Genomic DNA, 23768 nt, shown 5'->3' with positions numbered 1-23768 from the left:
AGCCCAGGGAGTTGTAGCTGTCGCACAGCTGTTCCAGGAGGCACTCTGGCCAGCTGCATTCCACAGGGCCCTGGGCTGGAACCTGGAGTAGAGGGTGGGCCTGGGTTCCCCCCAAATCCTCCCAACTCCTGGTCAGATACAGGAGGAGTTGGCCTGGACTGTGGGTTCACGAAAACGGCCAAACTGAGGGCTGCCGTGAAGCTCCAAGGTGAGCAAATCTGCCAATAAGCGCAAGACCCACCAAGGTAGAGCAGGAACTTTGTTACAATACCGAAGGTGTGTTTTCCTTTAACCATTTTTCCTATACTTTTCTATGTTCTTTATTTTACCAAATAAATTGCTTTTAAATAAGCAAAATGGAGGTGCAGACAGTTACATTTGGAATAACCACTCTTGTGAGGAAAGAAATAAGCTGATCTGTGACTGTAGGGAGGCTGAATCAGGAGTAGGGTAATGGCGAAAGTGACGAGACAAGGGAAAATCGTGTTATTGTTCCCCTGCAGTGGCAATGGACTGACCAAGAGCTAGTATGGGAATAAGCAGGGCCGGATTTCCACTTAGGCACAGTAGGCACGTGCCTGGGGTACCAGAGTTCTAGGGGCACCTAAAAATTCAAAGTTTGCCGCTCCTGGGTCCTGGCAGGGAGCGGGGCAGGCTGCGGGGGAGATGACCCCACACAGCCCTGCTGGAATGCTACTGCCTGCAGGGAAGGCGAAGCAGCCCCCTGTGGCGGGGGAAGAGCTCTGCAGTCCAACGCAGGGGGCTCTGCAGGGCAAGTGAGTCTTGAGGGAGCCAGACCTGGGCAGACCCTGTTCCTGCTCCAACCTGGCTGGTAGAGCCACTTCTGAGGGGCCAGAGTGATCCCCGACCAGCCCTGGGTGTGCTGCCAGTGCACTCAGCCAGGCAGACATAGTCGCCTCCCAGCGGGGCCGGAGAGTGTGGTCAGGGGGCAGGGCGCGAGAGAGTGGGTCTCTGGGAGGTTTGTGTGGGGGCTCTGGGCAGTGAGGGGGTGGGGAAGGTCTCTTTGTGTTGGGGTGGAGGTCTGTATGGGGCACTGGGCAGTTGTGTGTGGTGTTTCTGTCTGGCAGCGCGCCACACAGAAAGTTAAAAGTGGTGGGGTACCCTGGCCAACCGTGGCGGTTTGGCACTCTGAGCCGCCGCGGACGGTGGGGATACCCTGCAGATCCGGCTGCCACGGGCGGCGGGGATCTGAGCCACCGTGAGTGGTGTGGGACTGCAAGCTCCTGGCCGGTGCAGGCGGCAGGTGGCCCCCGGAGCTCCAGGCGCCATGCGTGATGGGGAGCCCTGCAGCTCCCAGACACCTTGGGCAGCGGGGCCCACTGCAGCTCCCAGCTGCTGCGGGTGGCGGGGCTCCCAGAGCTCCAAGCCGTGGGCAGCAGGGGACCCTACCTGCTACCTATTTGATTGCTTTAATTACATGTATTTTTGTTATTGTATTGAATAAATATTTAAATTATCATTTATATTTGGTTTTGTTTCATTTTTCACAGATAACATGAATGTCAGCTGTAGGCAGGGGGACGCTTGGGGCACGCAAAGTGTAAATCTGGCCCTGGGCATAAGAAGAGTAGAATGGCAGACAGGAGCTGGGTCTTGCTACAACTGTGCAAATCCTATCATGCTTTGTGAGCTGAGAATAAAATTTTATTTCTTATAGAAATCATCTGCAAATTAAGGAACTTTAAAAAGGAATGAGATAAAAGTTTGAATTGAGAAAAATATACTGAAAAGACAATTCCTCTCATTCAATAGCTTGCATATTACCAGGGATTATAACAACTAGTTAAATCTTCTGTGAGACTGATAATCTTCATAGATGAATGCAAATCACAGTGAAAAATTAAACTGGGTGAGACTCTCAAGAACATTAACATATGCAGCATATGAATTTGAAGAATATGTGCATAAGATTATTACAGGCAAAATGATAATACAATGACTCCAATAGGATTTAAATAAAATACTGGTCATCTTTTCACAATAATCATTTTAAGGAAAGAAAATTATCCAGTATACAGCTTCATTTAGGCAATGGATAAATATATTCTACTGTAAACAGATTTTACAGTGTAAACTCTCCAGCTGTTTTATAGGCATGCGTGTATTTGCAGAATATAAATATAAGCCAAAGGCTAGAGTTTAAAATTCTCTTATTTTGCAAAAGGCCTGCTAACCCCTACTCTACAAAAATTCCAAAAGCTAGAAAGAGTCTTTCTGTTCTTGTCTGCTCACATGGCTTCTCAAATGTATTCATGTTTATTCCCTTACTAGTTCCAAACAAGTATCATGTATGCAGTTTAAAATTAGTTATACAGTGACTTGTATGTAGATATTTACATTTTTTTTACTCCAATTCCTCCTGCCTTATTTACAGTGCCATAGAGTCCAGGAGCAGTCCCCTTATGTTCAATATTGCTTGCTTAAACATAAATCAAAAGATTTTAAGAGCTAATTTGTTGGGATTAACATGAACAGAGATGTTAACACTGTAGCACCTTGTTAGTTACAAAGAAGAACAATTTTAAATCCTTTCTCAACATGAATTTGGATTGGGTGCACTGCTCACAAAGGGTGAAGCCACAATTCAGTGCTACAGGACATTCCAAATGCTTCCTTCTACTATAAATATAATTGTAGAAAGACTGATCCAGTGGCTGGGGCCCTTGCCTGGGCTGTGGAAGACCTATGTTCAAGTCCCTGCTCTGCGAAAGACTTCTTGTGTGACCCTTGAGAGGTCAGTTAGTCTCTTAGGCCCAAATCCACAAAGGTGTCGTGCTACCTAAGTCCCAGTTTTGGCTCTGCTGTGATCAATAAAACTGGCAAACCTTTCAGGTGCCTACACTCACTTGGTGCCCAAGCTTCAGCTTCCGGGCGTGCACACTGTTGCCTCCCTCTAGGCATCTGAATCCCCATCTCCCACCTAAGCCACAGAGCAATTCAGAAGCCAGGGAAGAAGATGGGGGTTCAGCTGCCTCACTTGTGCTCAGGGCCTGATTCGGTAGGCAAGCTCAGAGATCCCCGACTGGATTGGGTCCCTTTCAAGACCTGGGCAGAGGAGGAGGTGATGATGTCCGCTTCATAACCTTTAGTGCAGTGTTTACAGCACTTGCCTGGGATGTGAGAGGCGCAGGCTCAGTTCCCCCTTTCTCTGCCAGAGGGGGAGAAAGGATTTGAACAGGGGTCACCCAGGGCCACAACCACTTGGCTATGAGATATTCTGATTCAGAACTCCCTCTGGCTCTCCTGTTGAAGCTGTTCCACTGTGGATAAATAGTGAAAGAGTCATTAGAGCAGGAGGACTGGACCCAGAGTCTTCCGCCGCCTAGCTGAGTGCACTAACTACTGGAGTACAGAGTCATTCCCTTTCCCACGCTCACACACTCTCTCTCCATCTAGGACAATGACTAAGTATTTAACCATAGTGAAACAGCCACTGGGTCAGAGAGACAGACAGAATGACTATGTAGCCTGGTGGTCAGGGCATCCCCTTGGGAGTGGGAGACCCAGGGTCCAGTGCCCCTACTCCAGTCACTCCATGCACCTGTCTCTCCCCACATATTGTACAGGGAGCCTAGGCACTTTAGTTAGGCTTTGTCGATTGCAGTCTTGTTCCTGTGATTTTCTAGGCACCTAAAAGTTAGGTCTCGTCTTCATGTACTTTGCTACAGTGGCATAGCTGCACCAGTGCAGCTGCACCATTGTCGCGCTTCAGTGAAGATAGGAGAGCTTCTCCCATGGGTATAGATAATCCACCTCTCCCACTGGCAGTAGCTATGTTGATGAGAGAAGCTGTCCCGTTGACATAGCTCTGTCTACATGGGGAATTCGGTCATTGTAACTATGTCACTCAGTGCTGTGGATTTTTCACACCGCTGAGCAATGTAGTCAGACCAACATAGGGCCGTAGTGTAGACTTGGCCTTAGGCACTATGATGCTCAGTGTTACAACGCCTCAATCCTTTTGTGGATCTGGGTGTCTGTGTTCCAATTCTCTATGTGTGAAATGGGGACAGGGATACTTCCCTACCTCCCAGGGATGTTGTGATGATAAATACATTAAATACTGAGGCACTGCGATACTGTGGTAATGGGGGCCAGGTATAGGACTATGATGGAGCCAATAATACCCTCTAAAATGAATGAAAATAGATTTTCTGTATCATGGATGGATAACGAACATTATATATAGTCAGACCCATTACATAATTCTCTATTATGTATATTGTTGATACATACAACACATTCACTCACTAGCCAAAGGAGGATCTGCTGAGGTAGTATCTCCCATTCACCCCATGCAAGGAGGTGACTGCAACTAATAGAAGCTTCCTCTCCCCAGCACCTACCACCAGCTTAGGTTTAGTACCAAAGGAATATTCTTTCTTCCACCACTACAGGAGGAGGCTATTGAGAGAGTTATTTCCTCCTTTCCAGAAAGGACAGAAGGGAAGAAATCTGACTGGGGCCAGCTCCCACGCTACAGGGTCCTTACAGAGAGCAAGCGGGGGCCCTGATGAAGACGCCCAATACCAGTCTGGCTACTGAAGGATTCAAGCTCTGAGGCACCGTGAACATCATTTCTTAGGATAGGAGCTCAGTAGAGCACTAGCACTACCAGTAATTCATTATCAAACCTAAAGCGTCTCCCATACAGAGAGGAACAGAAACACAGCCATGGGCCACATATAGTCGGTGGGCTATATAATCAGTAAAAAACGCAACAAAATCCTGAGCTACAAATGGCTTTGATTCCATTCAACAGCTTCACTCTGCCCAGCTCTACTCATTTCTCTCCTTTTATACATGCTTAGTCCTCTTTCAGACTGCGATCCTCCCTCTTAGCTACAGCTTTCATTGCAGCTACTGGTGACAACTATTAGAGGTCAGAGTTTGACACCTGTCATTAGCAATCACATAGTTTCAAGATAACCAGTCTGAGGGCACGTTAGCTTAATTATTTTCTTTCACTGATAGTGCGTGAGAATTCCGTGATATATTGTTTAATGGATGGAATATACAGGGTAGCTTATTCTCTTAAAAATCGAATAATAACGCTCTGTAGTGGGGTGGTCATCCTGCTATAGCCCTGAAGGGGTTAAAACAGCCCTGGGAGAAGGTTGCCTTGGGGAGCCAATAGTAAACACAGCCCTGGAGAGGACTGGGAAAAGCTGAGTGAGTAGCTTATCACAGGTGTGGCCAGCTCAATCAGGGACCAGCTGGCCCTTATAAGAGGGCTGTGAGCCAGAAGCAGAAAGAGGAGTCTCACTCTATCCCTGGAGTGGGAAGGGCTAGCTGCCAGGGACCCAGACCCAGGGACCCAGACCCGTGCTGGGGAAGGGCAAAGGGAGCTGGGGAGCTCCAGCCTGGTAAACCCCAGGCTGCAGGCCTTGGTAAAGGCCCAGAAAGGTACTGGGGATGCAGAGGGGCAGCCTGGGAATAGGCGGAGGCAGCTGGTCCTCACCCCTTGTCAATGATGAGTGGCCATTGCACTCCAGTCTGCCCCAGTGAGCGAGGGTTAGATGACGACTGGCACTTGCCACTGAGGCAAGGTGGGTTCAGAGGGTTGGGTTTTCCCCAGGGAGGAGAGACCCAGAGTGTGGGGGGTACTGTTGGGGCAGAACCCCAGGGTAAAGGGCACCGGGGTCCAGGAGGGACACCGGCCTGCAGAGGGTGCTCCGAAGGCTGGAAAGAGCTAATTCCCACATGACCAGCAGGAGATGCTGCACCAGTGAGTTGTCATATCGCTACACAATATCTTTAGTAATACAGCAACAGATACAATGGAAACTTGCATTATAGCTGCTGAAGGAGTTCATTAGCACTTTGCTACTCATTTGCTCAGAGTAAGCAGGCCGAGTGCTCCCTAAAGTCAGGAGTCAGACAGCACAACCAAGAGCAGAACAAATATGTTGAAACTAAAGTAATAGTTTCTCTTTATTAGGTTTATCAGTAATTCTGTCACTCAGCAGGATGCACCATCAGAGCTCCATGTAGCACAGCATCTTCTTGACAAGAAGAATCTAAGAAATCATGGATAACAGGTATGAGATGAAAGGTGTGATAATTAAGAAACAAAATTAAATACAAAAATCTACACTTAAAATACATCATGGAGCTGATTAATGCACCCTCGAGCAAGGAAATTCTGAGTCTACACATGGCTGATGTTATCAATGGTCTTAAATGGTGGATGATCTTCTGAAAAAGTGGGGAGGGGTGTGTGTGTAGATAGATCCTGGGATCACTAAATACTAGAATTTTTATCATATCCATTAGTAAAAAAAAGTTTCAATGGAGATATGGATGCTGTAAAAAACGAAAGAGATCTTAAGATTTTTGATTTGTAACATGACATTAATTTTCACATCACTCACACTTTAATAGCCAAGTGAAGGGTCAAATTACAGAGGATTTAAAAATCTTCATATGGTTTTTTGTTTAACATATATTCTTTCACATATTTGCAAGCACCTCTTCTTGCAGGGGGAGCTGATGTAACATAACAAAGCTTTATGAAAAGTGAACTCTGCTCATGTACAGTCATCACTGAGAGAGGGCCCCACTCTATAGAAAGGGAAGTTTGTGATATACTGCAAATAGGAGCGAAAAAATAAGTAATGTTCATGTGTAACCAGCACTCAGACAACTGATTATGCCTCATTGCCACTTCTCATTTCTGCTGGACAAAAACAACCTGAGGAAAAGAAGCTTTATATCTCATTTTCATGCTACCTATCTCGGCCCACTGAAACACTGTGTACAGCATATTTCAAGTATCCTTTCAGTTGTGTACTTTTCACCCTAGCACCAAAACACACATAAAAATCCCTAAAAAGAAGTAACTGCTCTTAATATTTAGTTTAAATTAGGGTGGCTTTAGCCAAAAATATTTAAAACACGAAGAATTTAATAGTGAGGGATTTTTTGTTCTTTTGCTGTGTAGCTCAAAAACCAGTACTCACACTGAACTAAAAACAAAGCAACTCCAGAAACAATTGCAGACCAGATTTTACTTTGTCATCCTATGAAATAATCTCTTTACCAAACTCTGCTCTCTGTACTTACAGTATACGCTGTTCAGTATGCCATTTTCACAGTGAAAGAAAACACTACCCATATCCTCAACATACTTCCCCCACATATATTTCTATGTAACTCCTTGGGGTTTAGAGAGCATGGCCCCCTTAAATCTTTTTCCTGTGGGGAGGGGGAACAGTGAGAGAAAGGAGGGAAACTTGGGGTGTGGCTCTGAAGCCCCGGGAGAGAAGGGCTGCAGCCGGGAGGCCCTGGACAAAGTGAAGGGGAGAGAACCTGTCTGAAGCTTGGGAAGGACAGGGCGGCTGATCGGGGACACCCCAGGACAGGAGCCAGGAGGAGCACTGTGCCAGGGAGGAATCGCCTAAGAAGGACAGGCCGGAGCTGGACCCAGTATCACTGCTGCCCAGAGCTGCATGGGGCGGTGAGTACTGGGGCTTGTGACTCTGCATTGGGAATAAAGAGGGAGGCTGCTAGCTTAAGTGGGGAGGTTGTTGCTCTGTGTAGCTTTGCAGAGAGTGGAAGAAGGGAGCACCGGAGGGGTTGGTTGGGGAAAGTTCACTGGTGCGGAAGACGAGCAGGAGCACCCAAGACTCACCATTGAACTGGAACTTTGCTCAGGACTCCTGAACTCTGTGTGAAGACACATTGCTCGGTGTCAGCCCTTTCAGACTGTGCTACCATTGAGCCTGTGCGGCCTTGGTTTCGATGCAACCCTGTTCTACTGCTCCCCCTACATTTCCTCTTGTTGCTTTTCTCCTCTCATCCCTCGGCAAATAAATATCTCCCTTTGTTATATCCATTGTACTTTTCCTGGGGGTGGGTGTGTTCACTCTGGGGGGTTTGGCACAGGTGCCCCTGGGGTGCAAGGAATTTTTCCTGCGCGCGCCGTCTTTTGGCCAGCACTGCCTGCAGGGCCGGTGTAACCACTAGGCGATATAGGCGGCCGCCAAGATTTGGGGGCACCAAAAAGTGGTGCCCCAAATTTTTTTTTACACTATTGCTGGAAAACGAATGAATAAAGAAAAGAGAAACGTCGTTGAAATTGCATTTTAACTTGTCATTCTCTTGTACATTCTAGCTATAGCCTACGCCAGCTCTGCGGTGCGGGCACAAGCGTACTGCTTCACTATGGTACAAAGCGGCAATGATGTCATTCTTCTCGTCGCACGCAGCCATTACCCGTTCTGACAGGCTGTTTTATCATGCTACGTTTACTAGTTTTTGGAACTTGTCGACTGAGGCTAACTATTTTTGTTGAGTTGTTTCAGATCAAAGACTCTGGCAATTGCTGCTGCATCATTTCGCTAATACTTTGTGTCAATTGTGTGTGTATGTTTAGTATTTGAGTGTATATGTTTATCATGTGCGAATATCCGTGTGTAGGTTGTTGAAATCTGTTATATTGATATTGTCAGTTGTTGCTGTATGACGGAGTATCCGCCATTCTAATTTTATAAATTTTATTAACAATAATTGGATATTCTAAAGGTAGAATAAAATGTAGTACATTTTGATATGAAGGAAGGAAGTATACATGACTAAAAAGAGTATTTTCGATTACAATCAACATTGCTTAATTTTAAGGAAAAGTCATCTTGATCTCTTAATCATTGTGCAGTATTCATTTTTGAAAGTTTATAATAAGCGATGCTCCCCGGGGAGGGGTGGAGGGGCGCAAGGTGGAAGTTTTGCCTAGGGCGCAAAATATCCTTGCACCGGCCCTGGCAGCCTACAGGAGCAGACTCCATCTTGGCCACGAGGGCGCTAAAGTTACATCTATAAGAAGCAAAGAAGAGTCAAGCAGGCTTTGCACTACTTAGGATATGGTGCAGCATAACTCCACTCTGAAGAATTACAAGGTAAAAGGGGGAACGCATACCCAATGATGGAGTTGCTAGCACCAAGAATAACCTGCGTATAGAATGCAATCACATCAACACAGTTCTCCACTAGTGGGGGGACAAAAACAGTGAACCAGCTCAGGAAATCACTGCTGCTTCAGTAAGTGTCAGTTAAATATTGATTGGAGTCAGTCAATATTTCGCTTGTCCAAGAACCTGAAAGTAGGGAAGATAGTGATAAAGCAAAAGGTAATTTATGGAGCATCTGATACACATCACTGTGCTGCACAAATAGTACTGAGCTAGGACCTAGTTAGCACTTGATATTCATGAAAAAAATACATAGAATCAAACCTGTGACCAGTTCTCTGATTTCCAAATCTGTAGTCTTGCGGAGCAAGCGTACTAATGCTGGGATACCACCACAGTTTTTCAGAGAAATTTTGTTATCATCATTTGCTTTCCCATACACCAAGTTTCTCAAAGCTCCACAGGCACTACGGTGGACTTCTGTCATTCGATGATCCAACAGGTCCACCAGTAACTGTATTCCTCCTTGTCTTCTTATCTGAAACAGCCAAAAGTGACAACCAAGGTATTAGGGAACGAGCAGGTGCAGTGCACACATTATTCAGTTTAATAGATAGTGGTGCTCAAATTAAGAGTATGCATAGCACTTGCTTGTGGTCCAAGAACAGCTGCAAGTTGATATGGTGCTGGCTCCTTCCCTCTGATAACATTGAAAGCAAAGCTCGTTCCAGTGAAGATTCTGGACAACTGTTAAAGCAACTAAAACAATGAGGAGCCAAAACAGTTGTCTCAACAAGGGACTTCTGCATTGGTCCAGTAAGCCTAATTTCATTACCAGGCAAATTGGTTGAAACTATAGTAAAGAACAGAATTGTCAGAAACAAAGCTGAACAGAACATGTTGCAGAAGAGTCAACACGGCTTTTGTAAAGAGAAATTGTGCCTCACCAATCTATTAGAATCCTTTGATGGGGTCAATAAACATGAGGGCAAGGGTGATATAGTATGCCTGAACTTTCAGACAGCCTTTGACAAGATTCCACACCAAAGGCTCTTAAGCAAAGTAACCAGTCATGGGATAAGATGGAAGGTCCTCTCACTGATCAGTAACTGATTAAAAGATATAAAACCATTTCAACATATTCATAACTGATCTGGAGAAAATGGTAAACAGTGAGGAGGCAAAGTTTGCAGATGATGCAAAATTACTCAAGATAATTAAGTCCAAAGCTGACTACAAAGAGTTACAAGGGATTTCACTAAACTGGGTGGCTGGGCAACAAAATGGCAGATGAAATTCAATGTTGATAAACGCAAAGTAATTCACATTGGAAAACATAATCACAACTATACATACAAAATGATGGGGACTAAATTAGCTGTTACCATTCTAGAAACAGATCTTGACGTCATTATCGATAGTTCTCTAAAAACATCTGATCATTGTACAAGCGGCTGTCAAAAAAGCTAACAGAGTGTCTGTATCCATTAGGAAAGGGATAATTAATAAGACAGAAAATATCATAATGCCACTATATAAATCCATGATATGCCTACACCTAGAATACTGAATGCAGGTCTGGTCATCCCAGCTCAAAAAAAAAAAAATAGAATTGGAAAAAGTACAAAAAAGGGCAATAAAAATGATTAGGGGTCTGGAATAGTTTCCATATCTGGAGAAGTTAAAAAGATTGGAACTAAGCAGGGATATGATAGAGGTTTATAAAATCATGAATGGTGTGGAGAAAGTGACTAAAAGGAAATGTTATTTACTCCTTCACATAACGCACGAACCAAGGGCCACTCAATGAAATTAATAAATAGCAGGTTTAAAACAAACATGGGGAGCACTTTTTCATATAACTCAGTCAACATCTGGAATTTATTTCCAGGAGATGTTGTAAAGGCCAAAAGTATAATTTGGTTCAAAAAATAATGAAATAAGTTCACGAAGGATACGTCTATCAATGGCTATTAGCCAAGATGGTCAGAGGTGCAACCCCATGATCTGTGTGTCCCTAAACCTCTGACTGCCAGAAGCTGTGAGTGGGTGACAGAGGCTGGATCACTAAGTAATTGTCTTGTTCTGTTCATTCCCTCTGAATCATTTGGCACTGACCACTGTTGGAAGACAGGATACTGGGCTAATAGACCACTGGTCCATACATTCTTATGTAGTAAATTATAATTATTTGTTAAAGTATGAATAATGTTGTGTGTGTTCATACATTTAGTCAATTTATCTGAAACCAAGAATGCAAGACACTTTCATTCCTTTTAAAATATGTACCTTTTTCAGTGTCAAAATTTGAGCATTAAAAATTATATGCTAGTGAAATAAGAGTCATCACTTTTCTGCTCCCTATGTACTATGGCACATCATCACATCATTGTTTTAGGATATGAATCATATAATACAAAGTGCCTCAATAGAGAGATGCAGGTACATCGTGTTAATTTTTTTTTTTTTGCAGTTTACAGAAGAGAACACTCTCGTCCATATAATATTCACATTACAAAGAATAAAGTATTTAAATTAATAACACTTTAATGTATGCAGCACTGTGGTAACAAAGCCTAGGTACAGAAGGCAGATAGTAATTATTTGAAGATAGCCTATATTTTTCCCAGAGTATTAATTGCCATTCAGTGTTCCCTACATGGTGTTCACCTGTCTAGGCATTCTGTAGACTATCTATAAAGCACATTGGTCAGTGGTAAAACCAGAGGTTGACTATGGTTGTGAATGGATAATGGTACATAACATCAGACTCATGTCAGGAGTTCATTCATCTCTCTGTCACTCTGTGCTTGTGTGCAACCTGGAGGAACACTGATGCCTTTCAGTTCAGAAAACAGAAAAACAGATAAAGAATATGTTCTGCAGTATATCTGACTGATCCAAAACTCAACTACTGCAAATATGATCATTTGCAATGAAAGGTATTTGCCACTTTCTAAATCAGATACTTTTACTGAGGAGAAATATTCACTCTTGAATCCATCACCAACCCTTTGAATCAAACATGTCAGCTTTTTCTAATAAATCATATTTTCAAACCTGATGTGTTGCATGAGGAACAGCTACATCACCCACTTGACTCAATATGCAACATTTACTGAAATAGACTAAGAACTGAACTTAATATATCAAGCACTAAACTTGATACATCAGTTCAGTAAAAGGTACATGAAGTACTGAGATGTGATTTGATAAAAGATAATGAGAGAAAACATTTGGATTAATAGAAAATATACCCAGTGTATCACTCGTTTTGCTATGATGTGTGACATCAGTAACAATGGAATGAAAAACAGAGATCATAGGGCTGGATCAGAGGGTTTTAAAATAAAATATGTGCAAAATGATTTTTGATAAGTACTTCAATGATTGCTTAGAAAAAGATTGAAATAGTGATGGGAACAAAAAGGAATTTCAAGCAAGTACACCTAGAATAAACATTTTTCATGTACGTGACAGGTTTCAGAGTAACAGCCGTGTTAGTCTGTATTCGCAAAAAGAAAAGGAGTACTTGTGGCACCTTAGAGACTAACCAATTTATTTGAGCATGAGCTTTCGTGAGCTACAGCTCACTTCATCGGATGCATACTGTGGAAACTGCAGAAGACATTATATACACAGAGACCATGAAACAATACCTCCTCCCACCCCACTCTCCTGCTGGTAACAGCTTATATTAAACACCTTCTGCAGTTTCCACGGTATGCATCCGATGAAGTGAGCTGTAGCTCACGAAAGCTCATGCTCAGATAAATTGGTTAGTCTCTAAGGGGCCACAAGTCCTCCTTTTCTTTTCATGTATGTGATATAACTCATCTGATGACCTCAAAGGGGGCTCTGTCACAGCACCTGTGATCTCTGTCCCAGTCTGTGCACGGACATTATTTCCAAGTGAACCTCTCCCAGAGTGGGACCCTGTGGTTCACCCTGCTCTAGATTGGATCATCAGGATACACCCCACTATTCTCCCCCCCACACACACACACACTTTTTACCAACTGGACTGTCACAGTTGCAGGGAGAATGGTGCCTTAGACCCCATTCCCCCTTGGCAATCCTTCTCGAGCGCACGGCTTAGGTGATAGGTTTTGCTACCTTCACCTCCCTCTGGGTGGAACCTGCAGTTGCACCACTCTTAGACTGGATCCCTAGGTGGCAAGCCCCCCCTGTTTCCAACCATGATAACTCATCAGGCCCGAATGGACTGGGTACCTGCAAGCAACTTCCCTCTGGGAATCTCTGACCAGTGGCTGATTACAGGGATACGAAACAGATTATTCAAAACAAACGTACTGTACATTCACCCAAAGATATATAGCAATCAGATAAAAGTGAACAATATAGCATGATAGCCACAACAATAATAATTAATAATAATACCACCTAGCTCTTATATTGTGTTTTTCCATCAGCAGGGCTTAAGGTGCATTACAAAGTAGGTCATTATCCCTATTTTACAGATGAGTAAACACAAGCCTAAATGCCTTGGAACTTACCTAAACCTTAACATTCCCTCGCATGTTTTGGTAAGTTCTACTTAGGTCAGGTACCTCCACCTCTGGGCTGGGAGAGAGAAACTCTCCCACTGCAGATGCTGTTGTCAGTAACTCTACATCTGTGTCTCCCATCAGCAACTTCCCTGGAGCAGCTGTTGACAACTCACCCACCCGCAACTTTTTTTGTGTGTCATTTTGATCTCTAAGCTTGTTGCCTCAGCAAAGCGGCTGAGTCACTTGTATAGGAGCCTGAAAATCACCTCTTCACAGCTCAGCTGTTGACTTTTGAGGGTTTGCCATCCTGTTCCTTACCTGGACTATTGTGTTGCCTCCTTACTTTTTTACCCAACAGCTCACTATTAAACTGTAGCAGTAAATTCCCACCTTCCAATAGCCCAATATAGCTATGCATTGACTATCTTAACAGGTATGTCACATAATCATAAAATTAGTATAGATGAACATCCCCAGTCTCTATAAACATTAGTTAATTAAGACTCATAACCCTCTTATGCGGTATAACGAAGGATTATTATCTCCTGTTTACAGTTAGAGAAACTGAGGCACAGGAAACTAAAATAATTTGCTCGTGGTCCTAGAAGGAGTTTCAGACATAGCTCAGAGAAGTCAGACATCCTGAGTTCCAGAGGCAAATACTCAGCTGTTGTAAACTGTTATAGCTTCACTGACTTCAATAGATCTTTGGCCTAAGGTACCTTGATAGACAGATACATGATGATTTGCATAAGCTAAGGTTCAGAACCTACTCTATATGGACATAAAAACTGACAAGGGTTTGCGCTGTGCCTCTCTTCAGGTGAGATGATGAGATAATTGTTAGGTGCAATACTTACTAATACACAAGTGGCTGCTTTTTTACTTCATTCACAAGGCAAAAGGAGCATGTATGCAGACAGGCTGTTTGCTCACCACCACAAATGATTAGTGTAGCACTGGATCACCTAAAACTCAGGGGCCAAACTCTGCACTCTTTTACACAAATCCATTGCAGAATAACCCACTGGAATGACCTATATTATATCAAAAACATAAACCATACCTGCTACTTAAGGAGGTGGTCTTGGAATAATTTTCACTTTGGCCAGGCAACATGGTTGCTTGCCCCTATGGTTTTTCCCTTTCTACAACAACAACTGTTGGTTTCTTGCCCCAGCGGTACTCAAATTACAGTAGCAATAATTGATATATTGATGTTCACCTATATCCACAACTCTGTGTGTATATATGATGGTGCCACTGAACTACACCTGAATGCATTCACATGTAATGACTAAACAACTTCTACATTGTGTCACTATTTTCCTAACAGTGAGCTCCCTATTGTCACATAACAGGAGACTTTTGGAAAGGTAATATATCAGTTTCCATGGCTGTTTCATCTGTATCATTGATTGGTGAACTAGCTTCAGTGATGAACAAATCATGGTCAGCTCTCAGTGTGTTTCTTCTAAGAAATTTATCAGTGTCAATGGCTTACTCTATCACTAGGTAAATTAAGTATATATGCGGTCAACATGCAACATATCCATTGACATTATAAAAAGAAGAAGTGTCAGAGCCAATGTGGATACTCTTGATATAGCTGTATGACATTAAGTTCGTGACTTTTTTGACAGTTTATTTTTCTGGTACAGTAGATTACCAATCAGATTTATCAGGGGATGTATTTTTTTTCAGAATGACCACGTATTCATTTCAGTATAATATTTCTCAAAAGATAACTTGTATAGTTCAATATTTATAACATGCATTCTATGCCTACATTTTTAATTTAGTGACACCTCCAGTCTCAGGTTGTGCTTATTGAAAGGAGGGGACATTTTGTGTGAATTAATTGGGTTTATGGATTAGCCAACTAAGAATGGGTTCTAATGTATGTGTTTAAATTAAAAGAGCATTCTGGGGATTTTGGATGGAAAGATAAAGCACATTTTTTCTAACTACCCTAATATCACCTCCAGTGCTGAGCTTTTGTGTTCTAATCGTAAATATGTGGTGCATATAAAAATAATACCTTATAATGCATGTGCAACTGATTTTCAAGATACTAGTACTCTTGTTACCCAGACTTAGGAGGATGAAACACCTCCTTACTATAACTGACAAAATACACTTACATCTGTGTATATACTAATGCTGAGAACTCCAGGTTCAAATTGAGAATAATTATGGCTGGAGACAGTGCAGGATCCAAAAAGGGGGGAAGGTAGAGATCTCCTGCTGCCATCCCGGGGGCAGCTGTGGGTCCCTTGTGCAATTTAGAACATTGTTAGTGATACTCTAATTATGCAGGATCATAATGATCCCCTGAGGGACTGTTCTGCCAATCCAGGATCACTGGTGCATGAAGTGCTCTGGCCTACATCCCATAAACTGAGGGGCTATAACCAGGTGGCATAGGACAGCCGTGCTAGCTTTATGCTAGCTGGATATTCCCCTATGCAAGGGGAATCATCAACTGTCTGTGTAAGCCAGAATGGTACAAAAAAAGATGGAGAGGGGCCAAGGTTTTAATCCAAGATAGTAAAACTTTCAGCCCCATTGGGCCCAAGTCTCACTGCTGTGCAATAGATCAGAATTCAGGTCCCAAGGTTTCAGGATCAAGTTGTAGTACTGAGAGGGGTTCTCCCACCAGGATAGGTAATTCACCTCCCAGAAAGGTAGTAGCTAGGTTGATGGAAGAATTCTTCTGTCAATCTGTCACTGTCTATACCAGGGTTCAGTCACTATATGTCTCTCAGGGGTATGGATTTTTATGCTGATGTAAATTCCCAGTGTGCACCAAGCTTGAGAGAGTGTACTCAGTCCCCGGTGTCAGGAAGCCAGCTGCAGCAGAATCAGTCTCTTAGCAACACACAGGACACAGCTGATGCTGGCAGGGGCTGCCTGATTGACTGCACTTACTGATTGGTGGAGGGGTGGAACTAAGCTACTACTTGTCCCAGAAGCAACCAGAGCTTGCTGGCTGCGTAGTGTGTTCCAAGTACATTAGATCCTGCTTCCTGCTCATGCCCAGCGTGCTCTTGTGCCCGTTGCAGTTCCTGAACTTCTCCATACTTGATACCCCTAGCTCCAATCCCCAGCTCGGCTTCCTGACCATGTGTCTACCTTAGCCACTGGCTCTGGCATTCAGCTCCTGATCCCTGGCTCTGACCTTCAGCTCTGCTCTCACCTACACTGCCGGGTGTCCCAGGGCCCTGATTCTTGACTCCGGCTCTGCCCCACTCTAAACTCCAGGCCTCGCCAACCCCATGGTTATGACCATTAGGATCTACTGCTCACACCCCATTTGTGATCCTGACAGCCAGAAAGGAAGAAGATCTTCCTTCTGCAAAATCCTCAGTGATACTTGAATTGGCCAAATAAGGAATTATATTTTGAAGAATCCCAGAGGATCTTCCCCAAAACACATTAAGTTCCCTTTCAGGGACAATACTATCAGCCATACAATCTGTCTCTATCTGGATTAATATATTTTGATTTCTTCTTCTTACTCCATGTTCTACTTGCTAGACAAATTCTATATCTAGCTTTATTGAGATTATGCTGATTAAAAATACTCTCGATGCTTTGAGAAGGAAAACAGATACAAGCATATGAGGTGCACTAATTAAATTTCAGAATGAGACCACCAACACAGTAAGCTAAACAAGAAAATATATTTTTAAAAGTTGAGAAAAACACCAGACATCAGAATCTGCCCTGTATAAGTGTCACTATGTCAAACTTAACCATATGTGTTTCAGCAAAACTCCCCAAGATGATGAAACCTATGCAAGCAAAGAAATCACTTTATATAGTAGAATCTCAGAGTTACAAACACCAGAGTTACAAACTGACCAGTCAACAATACATCTCATTTGGAACCACGAGTACACAATCAGGTAGCAAAAGAGACCAAAAAAAACCCCCAGACCAAAAACCGTAATAGTTTACACGTAAGCTATTAAAAAAATAAAGGGAAAGCATCATTTTTTTTCTGCATAGTAAAGTTTCAAAGCTGTATTAAGCCAGTGTTCAGATGTAAACTTTTGAAAGAACCAAAATGTTTTGTTCAGAGTTACGAACAACCTCCATTCCCAAGGTGTTTGTAACTGTGAGGTTCTACTGTACTGTGAGCAGTAAACAAATTAAATTAGGGCTGTCAATTAATCACAGTTAATGCCTGTCATTAACTGAACACAAAATTAATGCGTTAATTTTTTTAACATGCTAATCACATATGTCTGGGCAGGGAGGAAGGCATCAGAGGCTGGGGGCTGAAGCCCCAGCCTGGAGCTCCAGAGGGGTGTGTGTGTGGGGTGGGTTTCAAAGCCTCAGGAGGGCTGGAGTCCTGCGTTCTCCAGGAGGGCTGAAGCCTGGATCCCCAAGGCCCAAGTGGGACTGAAGCCTGGAGCGCTGAAGCCCCAAACCCCACACTCCAAGAGGGGCTGAAGCCCAGAGTCCCGAGCAGGGCTGAAGCTCATTGCCCCCAGCTGGGCTGAAGCCCAGAGCTCAGTGTTCTGAGTGGGGATGAAGGGGGGTGGGGAGGGGTCACAATTTTTTCTAGTTGTGGGGTCACCATTTTTTTAAAGTCCAAATGGGGTCGCCAGCACAAAATTTTGAGAAACACTGCTATAGAGAATAGGGGTCCGGTGAGCTCAGTCATCCTTTGCACCAGCCTCTCCTCCCGTGTCACATGCTGAGTCTCTGAGGTAAAATCCACCCTCCCTTGCAAACAACGGCTCACTCAGATGAAGGGAGTTATTTAAAAATAATAATAAACAAATAAATAATAACAATAGTAATAATAATAATTCTACATGTGTAAGTTCAACTTTCATGATAAAGAGATTGCACTACAGTACTTGTATGCGGTGAATAGAAAAATACAATTTCTTTTGTTTCTCTTTTTTAAGTGCAAATATTTGTAATCAAAAATAATAATATAAACTGAGCACTGTACACTTTGTATTCTGCATTGTGATTGAAATCAATATATATGAAAATATAGAAAACACTCAAAATATTTAAATAAGTAGTATTCTATTATTGTTTAACAGTGTAATTAAGACCGATTAATTGCAATTTTTTTAATCTAATGTTTAATTGTGATTAATTTTTTTAATCACTTGACAGCCCTAAATTAAATTCATCTTCCTTGGCCGTCTCATTTTTACATTACTGCCTATGAAAAACACCAGCCAAAGCTTTTATTCATCCTAACACAGTCTGAGAATGAATTATAGCCAGGTACAAGTGAGAAAACAACATGCAGCCTGCATTATCTATTAATGCTCATGACACTGTCACTGAGTAGGCAACAAGGTCATGCTGTCCCTATTTGCTCTCTGCTTAGAAACCTAATAACAGGGCTTGAAAGTTCCCCTTGCTCACTCATCCCATGTAAGTAAAAAGGCTTGTCCTAGTGTGGCAAGGGAACCTATACTATCCATTGCAGCAGAATTTAAGGTTTCATTTATAATAAAATAAGTATGTAGCCCTTAGGCTTGTGAAGACAGACTTCTGTGCAAATGTGAACTAAATATAAACTAATGCATTTTAATCATGTTGAGTCTGCAGAGGGCCAGCTGCAATGCCTCAGTGGCTGGTCATTGCTTTGGCAAGCAGCAGTAGTCAAACTAACAAGGGCCTGGTCAGTTTCACTATTGCTATTAGGAACCCTGTGAGCTCCACTGAGTACAGACATGAACACCACTCCTCCTCCCCTTGCAGAAGCAGCCAAGAGGAGATGTAGAGTAGCAGAAACTGTCTCCAAGCTCAGTAGCTAGCTAGCTCTGTGGGAATGAGAGCATAGCAAAGGGTCTCTCTTTTTCCATCAACATTCTTCTTAATTCTAATAAACAAAAGAGCTCTTTGTACCAGAGGAAATGGAAGAAATCTAACAGAAGTTGAGCCTTTTGTTAAGCCAAATACCATCAACCATAAATGTAAGCATAATAAATTTAACATGCTGCATCACTCAGCAATTACTCTGTCACACTTCTATTACTAACAAACCATTTTTCAGCATATCAAAATACAATAACATTCCAATATGTGTGAATTATTTAATGTTACTGTGCTGCATATATGAGAGAGACAAAGTAAGATCATATCTTTTAGTGAATCAACTTCTGTTGGTGCAAGAGACAAGCTTTCAAGCTACACACAGTGCTTGTCTCTTGCACCAACAGAAGTTGGTCCACTAAAAGATATTACCTCACCCACCCTGTCTCTCCAATATGCTGGGACCAACCTAGCTACAACTACACTGCATGTATAACACAGATAAAGAATCAATGACTGGGAGCACATTAAATGTAATGAATGTTGAATAAAATCAAAATTATGATGACAATTCTATTTAAGTTCAATGCTTGAAATTTTCAGTAATAATTGGTTGTGATGTTCTTAGAAGCTGGAAAATAGCACTCAATTTTGTAACAATAGATTGTTGATTTAATACAAAAACTTAATATTAAAGTTATGTTCCACAGTTTCAGAGAAACAGAAGCTAGAGGTGAATGGAATCAAATGTCAGAAGCTATTCAAACACTGATAGCCTTAATTGATTTGATCTCTTCAGAGCTGCTTTCAAAGGCGATATCATCACAAAGGTACAGAAGAAGCAACATCTATAAAGGCTTTGCAGTGCACTGTCAGAGTTACTGGGCTAACCATACCTTTGACCCTTCCTGGTCTCTTTGAGTGCAACCCCTCTCACACTGCAGGCCCCAGGTGCTAAATGTGATTACCTCAGCAGGCTCCAGTTATGTTCAGTACCCACAGTTCATAGATTCATAGATTATAAGGCCAGAAGTGACACTGTGATCATCAAGTCTGACTTCCTTTATAACACAGGCCATGGCGCTTCTTTATTGGAACGACAGCATATTATTTAGAAAAACATCCAATCTTGATTTCAAATGATGGAGAATTCACCACAACCCTTGGTAAGTTGTTCCAATGGTTAATTACCCACTCTTTCAGGACCTGTTGCCTCTGTTCCACCTCAGTATGTTCTCCCTGGGAATTGTTCACTCTCTAGTCCACCCCATTTCTCTCTCTCTCCACACAATCCTTTTTACCATTAAGCATCCCTTTGAACTTTAGGCTCCCAACGTTGGCAAAGCAGTTGTGTAACTTCGGGCTGGAGCTTAGAAGTAGGCCATTGTCTTGTAATTGCTCCGCGAGTGTTTGTTAGGAGGTTGTTTATCTAGAGCCATTTCTCCTTGCTTTTCCGACAGCCCCCAATTAAACTAGACCAATACATTTGTCACCTCTGGCCCCTTTGTGGCCTCCCCACTCTGTGTCTGAGGCCTCCAGCCATTACCTTTCTTGGGGTTGGGGGGGAACTCACATTCCCCTCCCTCCAGACCAGATTTAGGCTACAATTCCTTCTGACCTTCACTGTGATTGCCAAGTTCTGTTACCTCCTAGGGGCTATAACAGGGTTTATCAGCCAGCCATTACATTACTTATTATTAAATAAAGCCATGCATGTATTTAGAACAAAATCATTACAGAGAAAACACATCTTGAAAACAATAAATAGCTTATATGCCTATCTAAGCTTACCAGGTGTCACCCACCTTCACATGGAGACCCTGATAGGTTTCAAAGTTCTTCAAACCCTTCCAGCAGTGTCATGCACTCTTGGTGAAAGTCTCCTGTCAGTTCTTGGATCGAGTAAGGATGACCCATCCCCATTCCCCCCAGTAGCAAACTGCACATTTTATACAATTCTTGGTTCTTTGCTGGGCCTTTGGAACCTGGTCAAACCCAGTAGGTATATGCAATGGTGCTTCTGCCACCTTTGTGTTTACTGTTAGAGAGCTTATTCCTTCACTCTCCCACTTCCCTGGTCCTTCTCGCATGAACAGAGAGGAACAATACCCGAAGTCCGAAGGTACAAACAATTCAATGTTTATTGGGGTGAACTTCTAGCAAGCTTAAATCCAAGTTCCTTTTTCCTTATTTTCGAATCCCAACTTACTTCTTGTTTGCCCCTAATTTATATAGTAATATTCTTAGCTATACCTTAACCAATCATTCTACTGAAATTTAACTAACCAAGCCTAACATACTGTAACATGATTAGCTAACCAATGATATCCCATCACCTTAATTAGTTTACACCCAGCAAAATTAATTATACAGGAGACAGAAACAATCACAGAACCAGACAGAGACCATGCAAATAAACAATAGCAAAGTGGGAACTATAATGACAAAACAATACAGAAGTGAGGATTTCACAACTACATCTATAAAGACATAAGGGTTTTCCAGCTGTGTCTAGTGATAAGTGAGTTCTTACCAGACAGAAAACTATCAACCTAAATTTCCTTTTACATCTTCTAGGCTCTTCCCTTTCTCTGCAAGTGATAGATCGGATCACCTTCCTAACAGCCCCATATTGACTAGTTTGGAATGTGAGGATGTGACCGGTCGCTTCCCAGCTTATGGCTGCCTCTGCTGCTTAGTCAAAGGCATTGGCCTAAGAACAGGGCCTCAGACTGTCACAGTGAGAGAAGGCCCTTACACAGATTCCTTCTTGTATACCTCTATTACTAGCTAAATGATAAACATATACCTACATTCTTAGAGTATAGGCCTTTACAGATAGGCCTGAATATCTATATCCTAACATTTACCTGTCTAGACATCTGCGGTAATTACCCCTAGTGGTGCTAGTTCTCGATAGTTCATTCATGCTTAAGTGACTTCTCCGTCAGCACTGCATTGCGTATCTTATTAACCTCTTCACACCCAGACAGTAACAATACAAGTGAGACAGGAAAACTGAGTCACACATATCCTTTCATAATAATAAATCAGAAGTTTCCCAGTGCTCCGCAACATTCATACAGGCAAGTCTAATAACACATCATAACTATACAGTAACTTTACTTCACTGGCCAGGTCACATACAGTATTTATTACATTATTTACAGATCAGTATTCTTAAATTTTTCAACAGCAGCTCCATGTCAGCTACATTAATGACTTAAATTACTTATATTTTAAATTATTTGCATTATTAAAATCATTTTACTCTAAAAGGGAACAAAACCATCATGCTTGCTAGGGTATACTTCTAAAAATCAACAACTTTGTCAACTAGTTTCAGAAGTCTTTCCATTGAAGTCTGATTGCTACGACTGTACTAGAAAATGAGAAAACAATCCCCCTGCCCCCCCAAAAAAACCCAATATCAAAATATTAGTAGAGATAGCCTATTTCCGCTGACACTTTTGATATTAACGTAAATGTATCAGGCTCAAACTGGAATCCCATAAAGGGAGAGGAAATTCACTTCTCACAGCTATATATTCCAAAATGTCTACAAAACAGCAGGCAGACAGTGTAATGTCCTTAAACCAACAATGCATGGGAGATCTATTGAAGACAAATTTACCTGAAACATTATGGCTTAATTTAGCTTGATCATCACAGTAATTTGCTGCAAGTTTCAAAAAGTGCTGATCAATTTTAGCTCAAAATAGAGTGGAATGTTATACTAATTGCTAAATCAGAGGTTTAATCTAGGTCCCACTTAAAAGCAGATTTGTAAAACTATCATTAAGAACTTGTTAGATCAGGCACAAGAGTAACATTCAAAGCAGTGAACAGGGATAATTTAAATAAAATCAGATGCTGCTACATATACAATATTCCACTGGGGGTAAATCTAGCTTGTACCTGGCATACTGAACTCCATACTATGAACAATCACATTTTTTTATGGCTATATACAATGGCAGCCAGCTGCCCAATGAGCTCAAGAGCCAAGTTGAACATAAGCATGCAAAAATTTGGTAGTGGGTTTCATGCACTCAGGATCCACACACAAAGGGATCCTTCCTTCTGGGTGTGGATATCCCACCCCATGCATGCCAAGAGGCAGTCAACCACCTGTGCAGCATGCTTCTTCCCCATCCCTACAAAGGGACTTCCATAGGTCCAGAAGCTACTTGCCAAATGGGTACAGGGAATGGACTCACATCACTTCCACGAATCACACTTTGACTCTACCAGTTAATTAATCCAATTGGGGTTTAATTGTCTTTTGTGTACTGACCTCATCCCCTCTCTGTAGAGCAGAAGCCCCCTTAAAGGTGAACAGCCTAGGTTCAGTCACAGTATGGGGAACCCCTTATAACTTTCTTTAAGAGAGCCATACTGCTAGAGAGCAGGAGAGGGCAGGAGGTTATTAAAGCCACTTCAGAGGCATATGGCTTCTGCAGGATAGGCTATTGGATTCCCTGACTTACAAGTGGCTATGGAGGGATCAGTGGTTTCTACAGCCAGAATC

The 23768-nt window shown here is 42.5% G+C and overlaps 1 protein-coding gene across 1 annotated transcript in view; it reads right to left on the bottom strand.

Annotated features, from left to right (window-relative positions):
- CTNND2 (catenin delta 2) overlaps positions 1-23768 on the bottom strand; it is an 867924-nt gene that overhangs the window by 234372 nt on the left and 609784 nt on the right. The window contains exon 5 of the mRNA XM_084621097.1: positions 9255-9468. Within this exon, the coding sequence (XP_084477223.1) occupies positions 9255-9468 (214 nt within the window). The remainder of the gene's footprint in view (positions 1-9254; positions 9469-23768) is intronic.

This window comes from Lepidochelys olivacea, assembly GCF_965140295.1.
Source record: "Lepidochelys olivacea isolate rLepOli2 genome assembly, chromosome: 2".
NCBI lineage: Eukaryota > Metazoa > Chordata > Testudines > Cheloniidae > Lepidochelys > Lepidochelys olivacea.
Note: the sequence above shows the minus strand (reverse complement) of the source record. Positions and strands in the feature narration are given on the sequence as shown.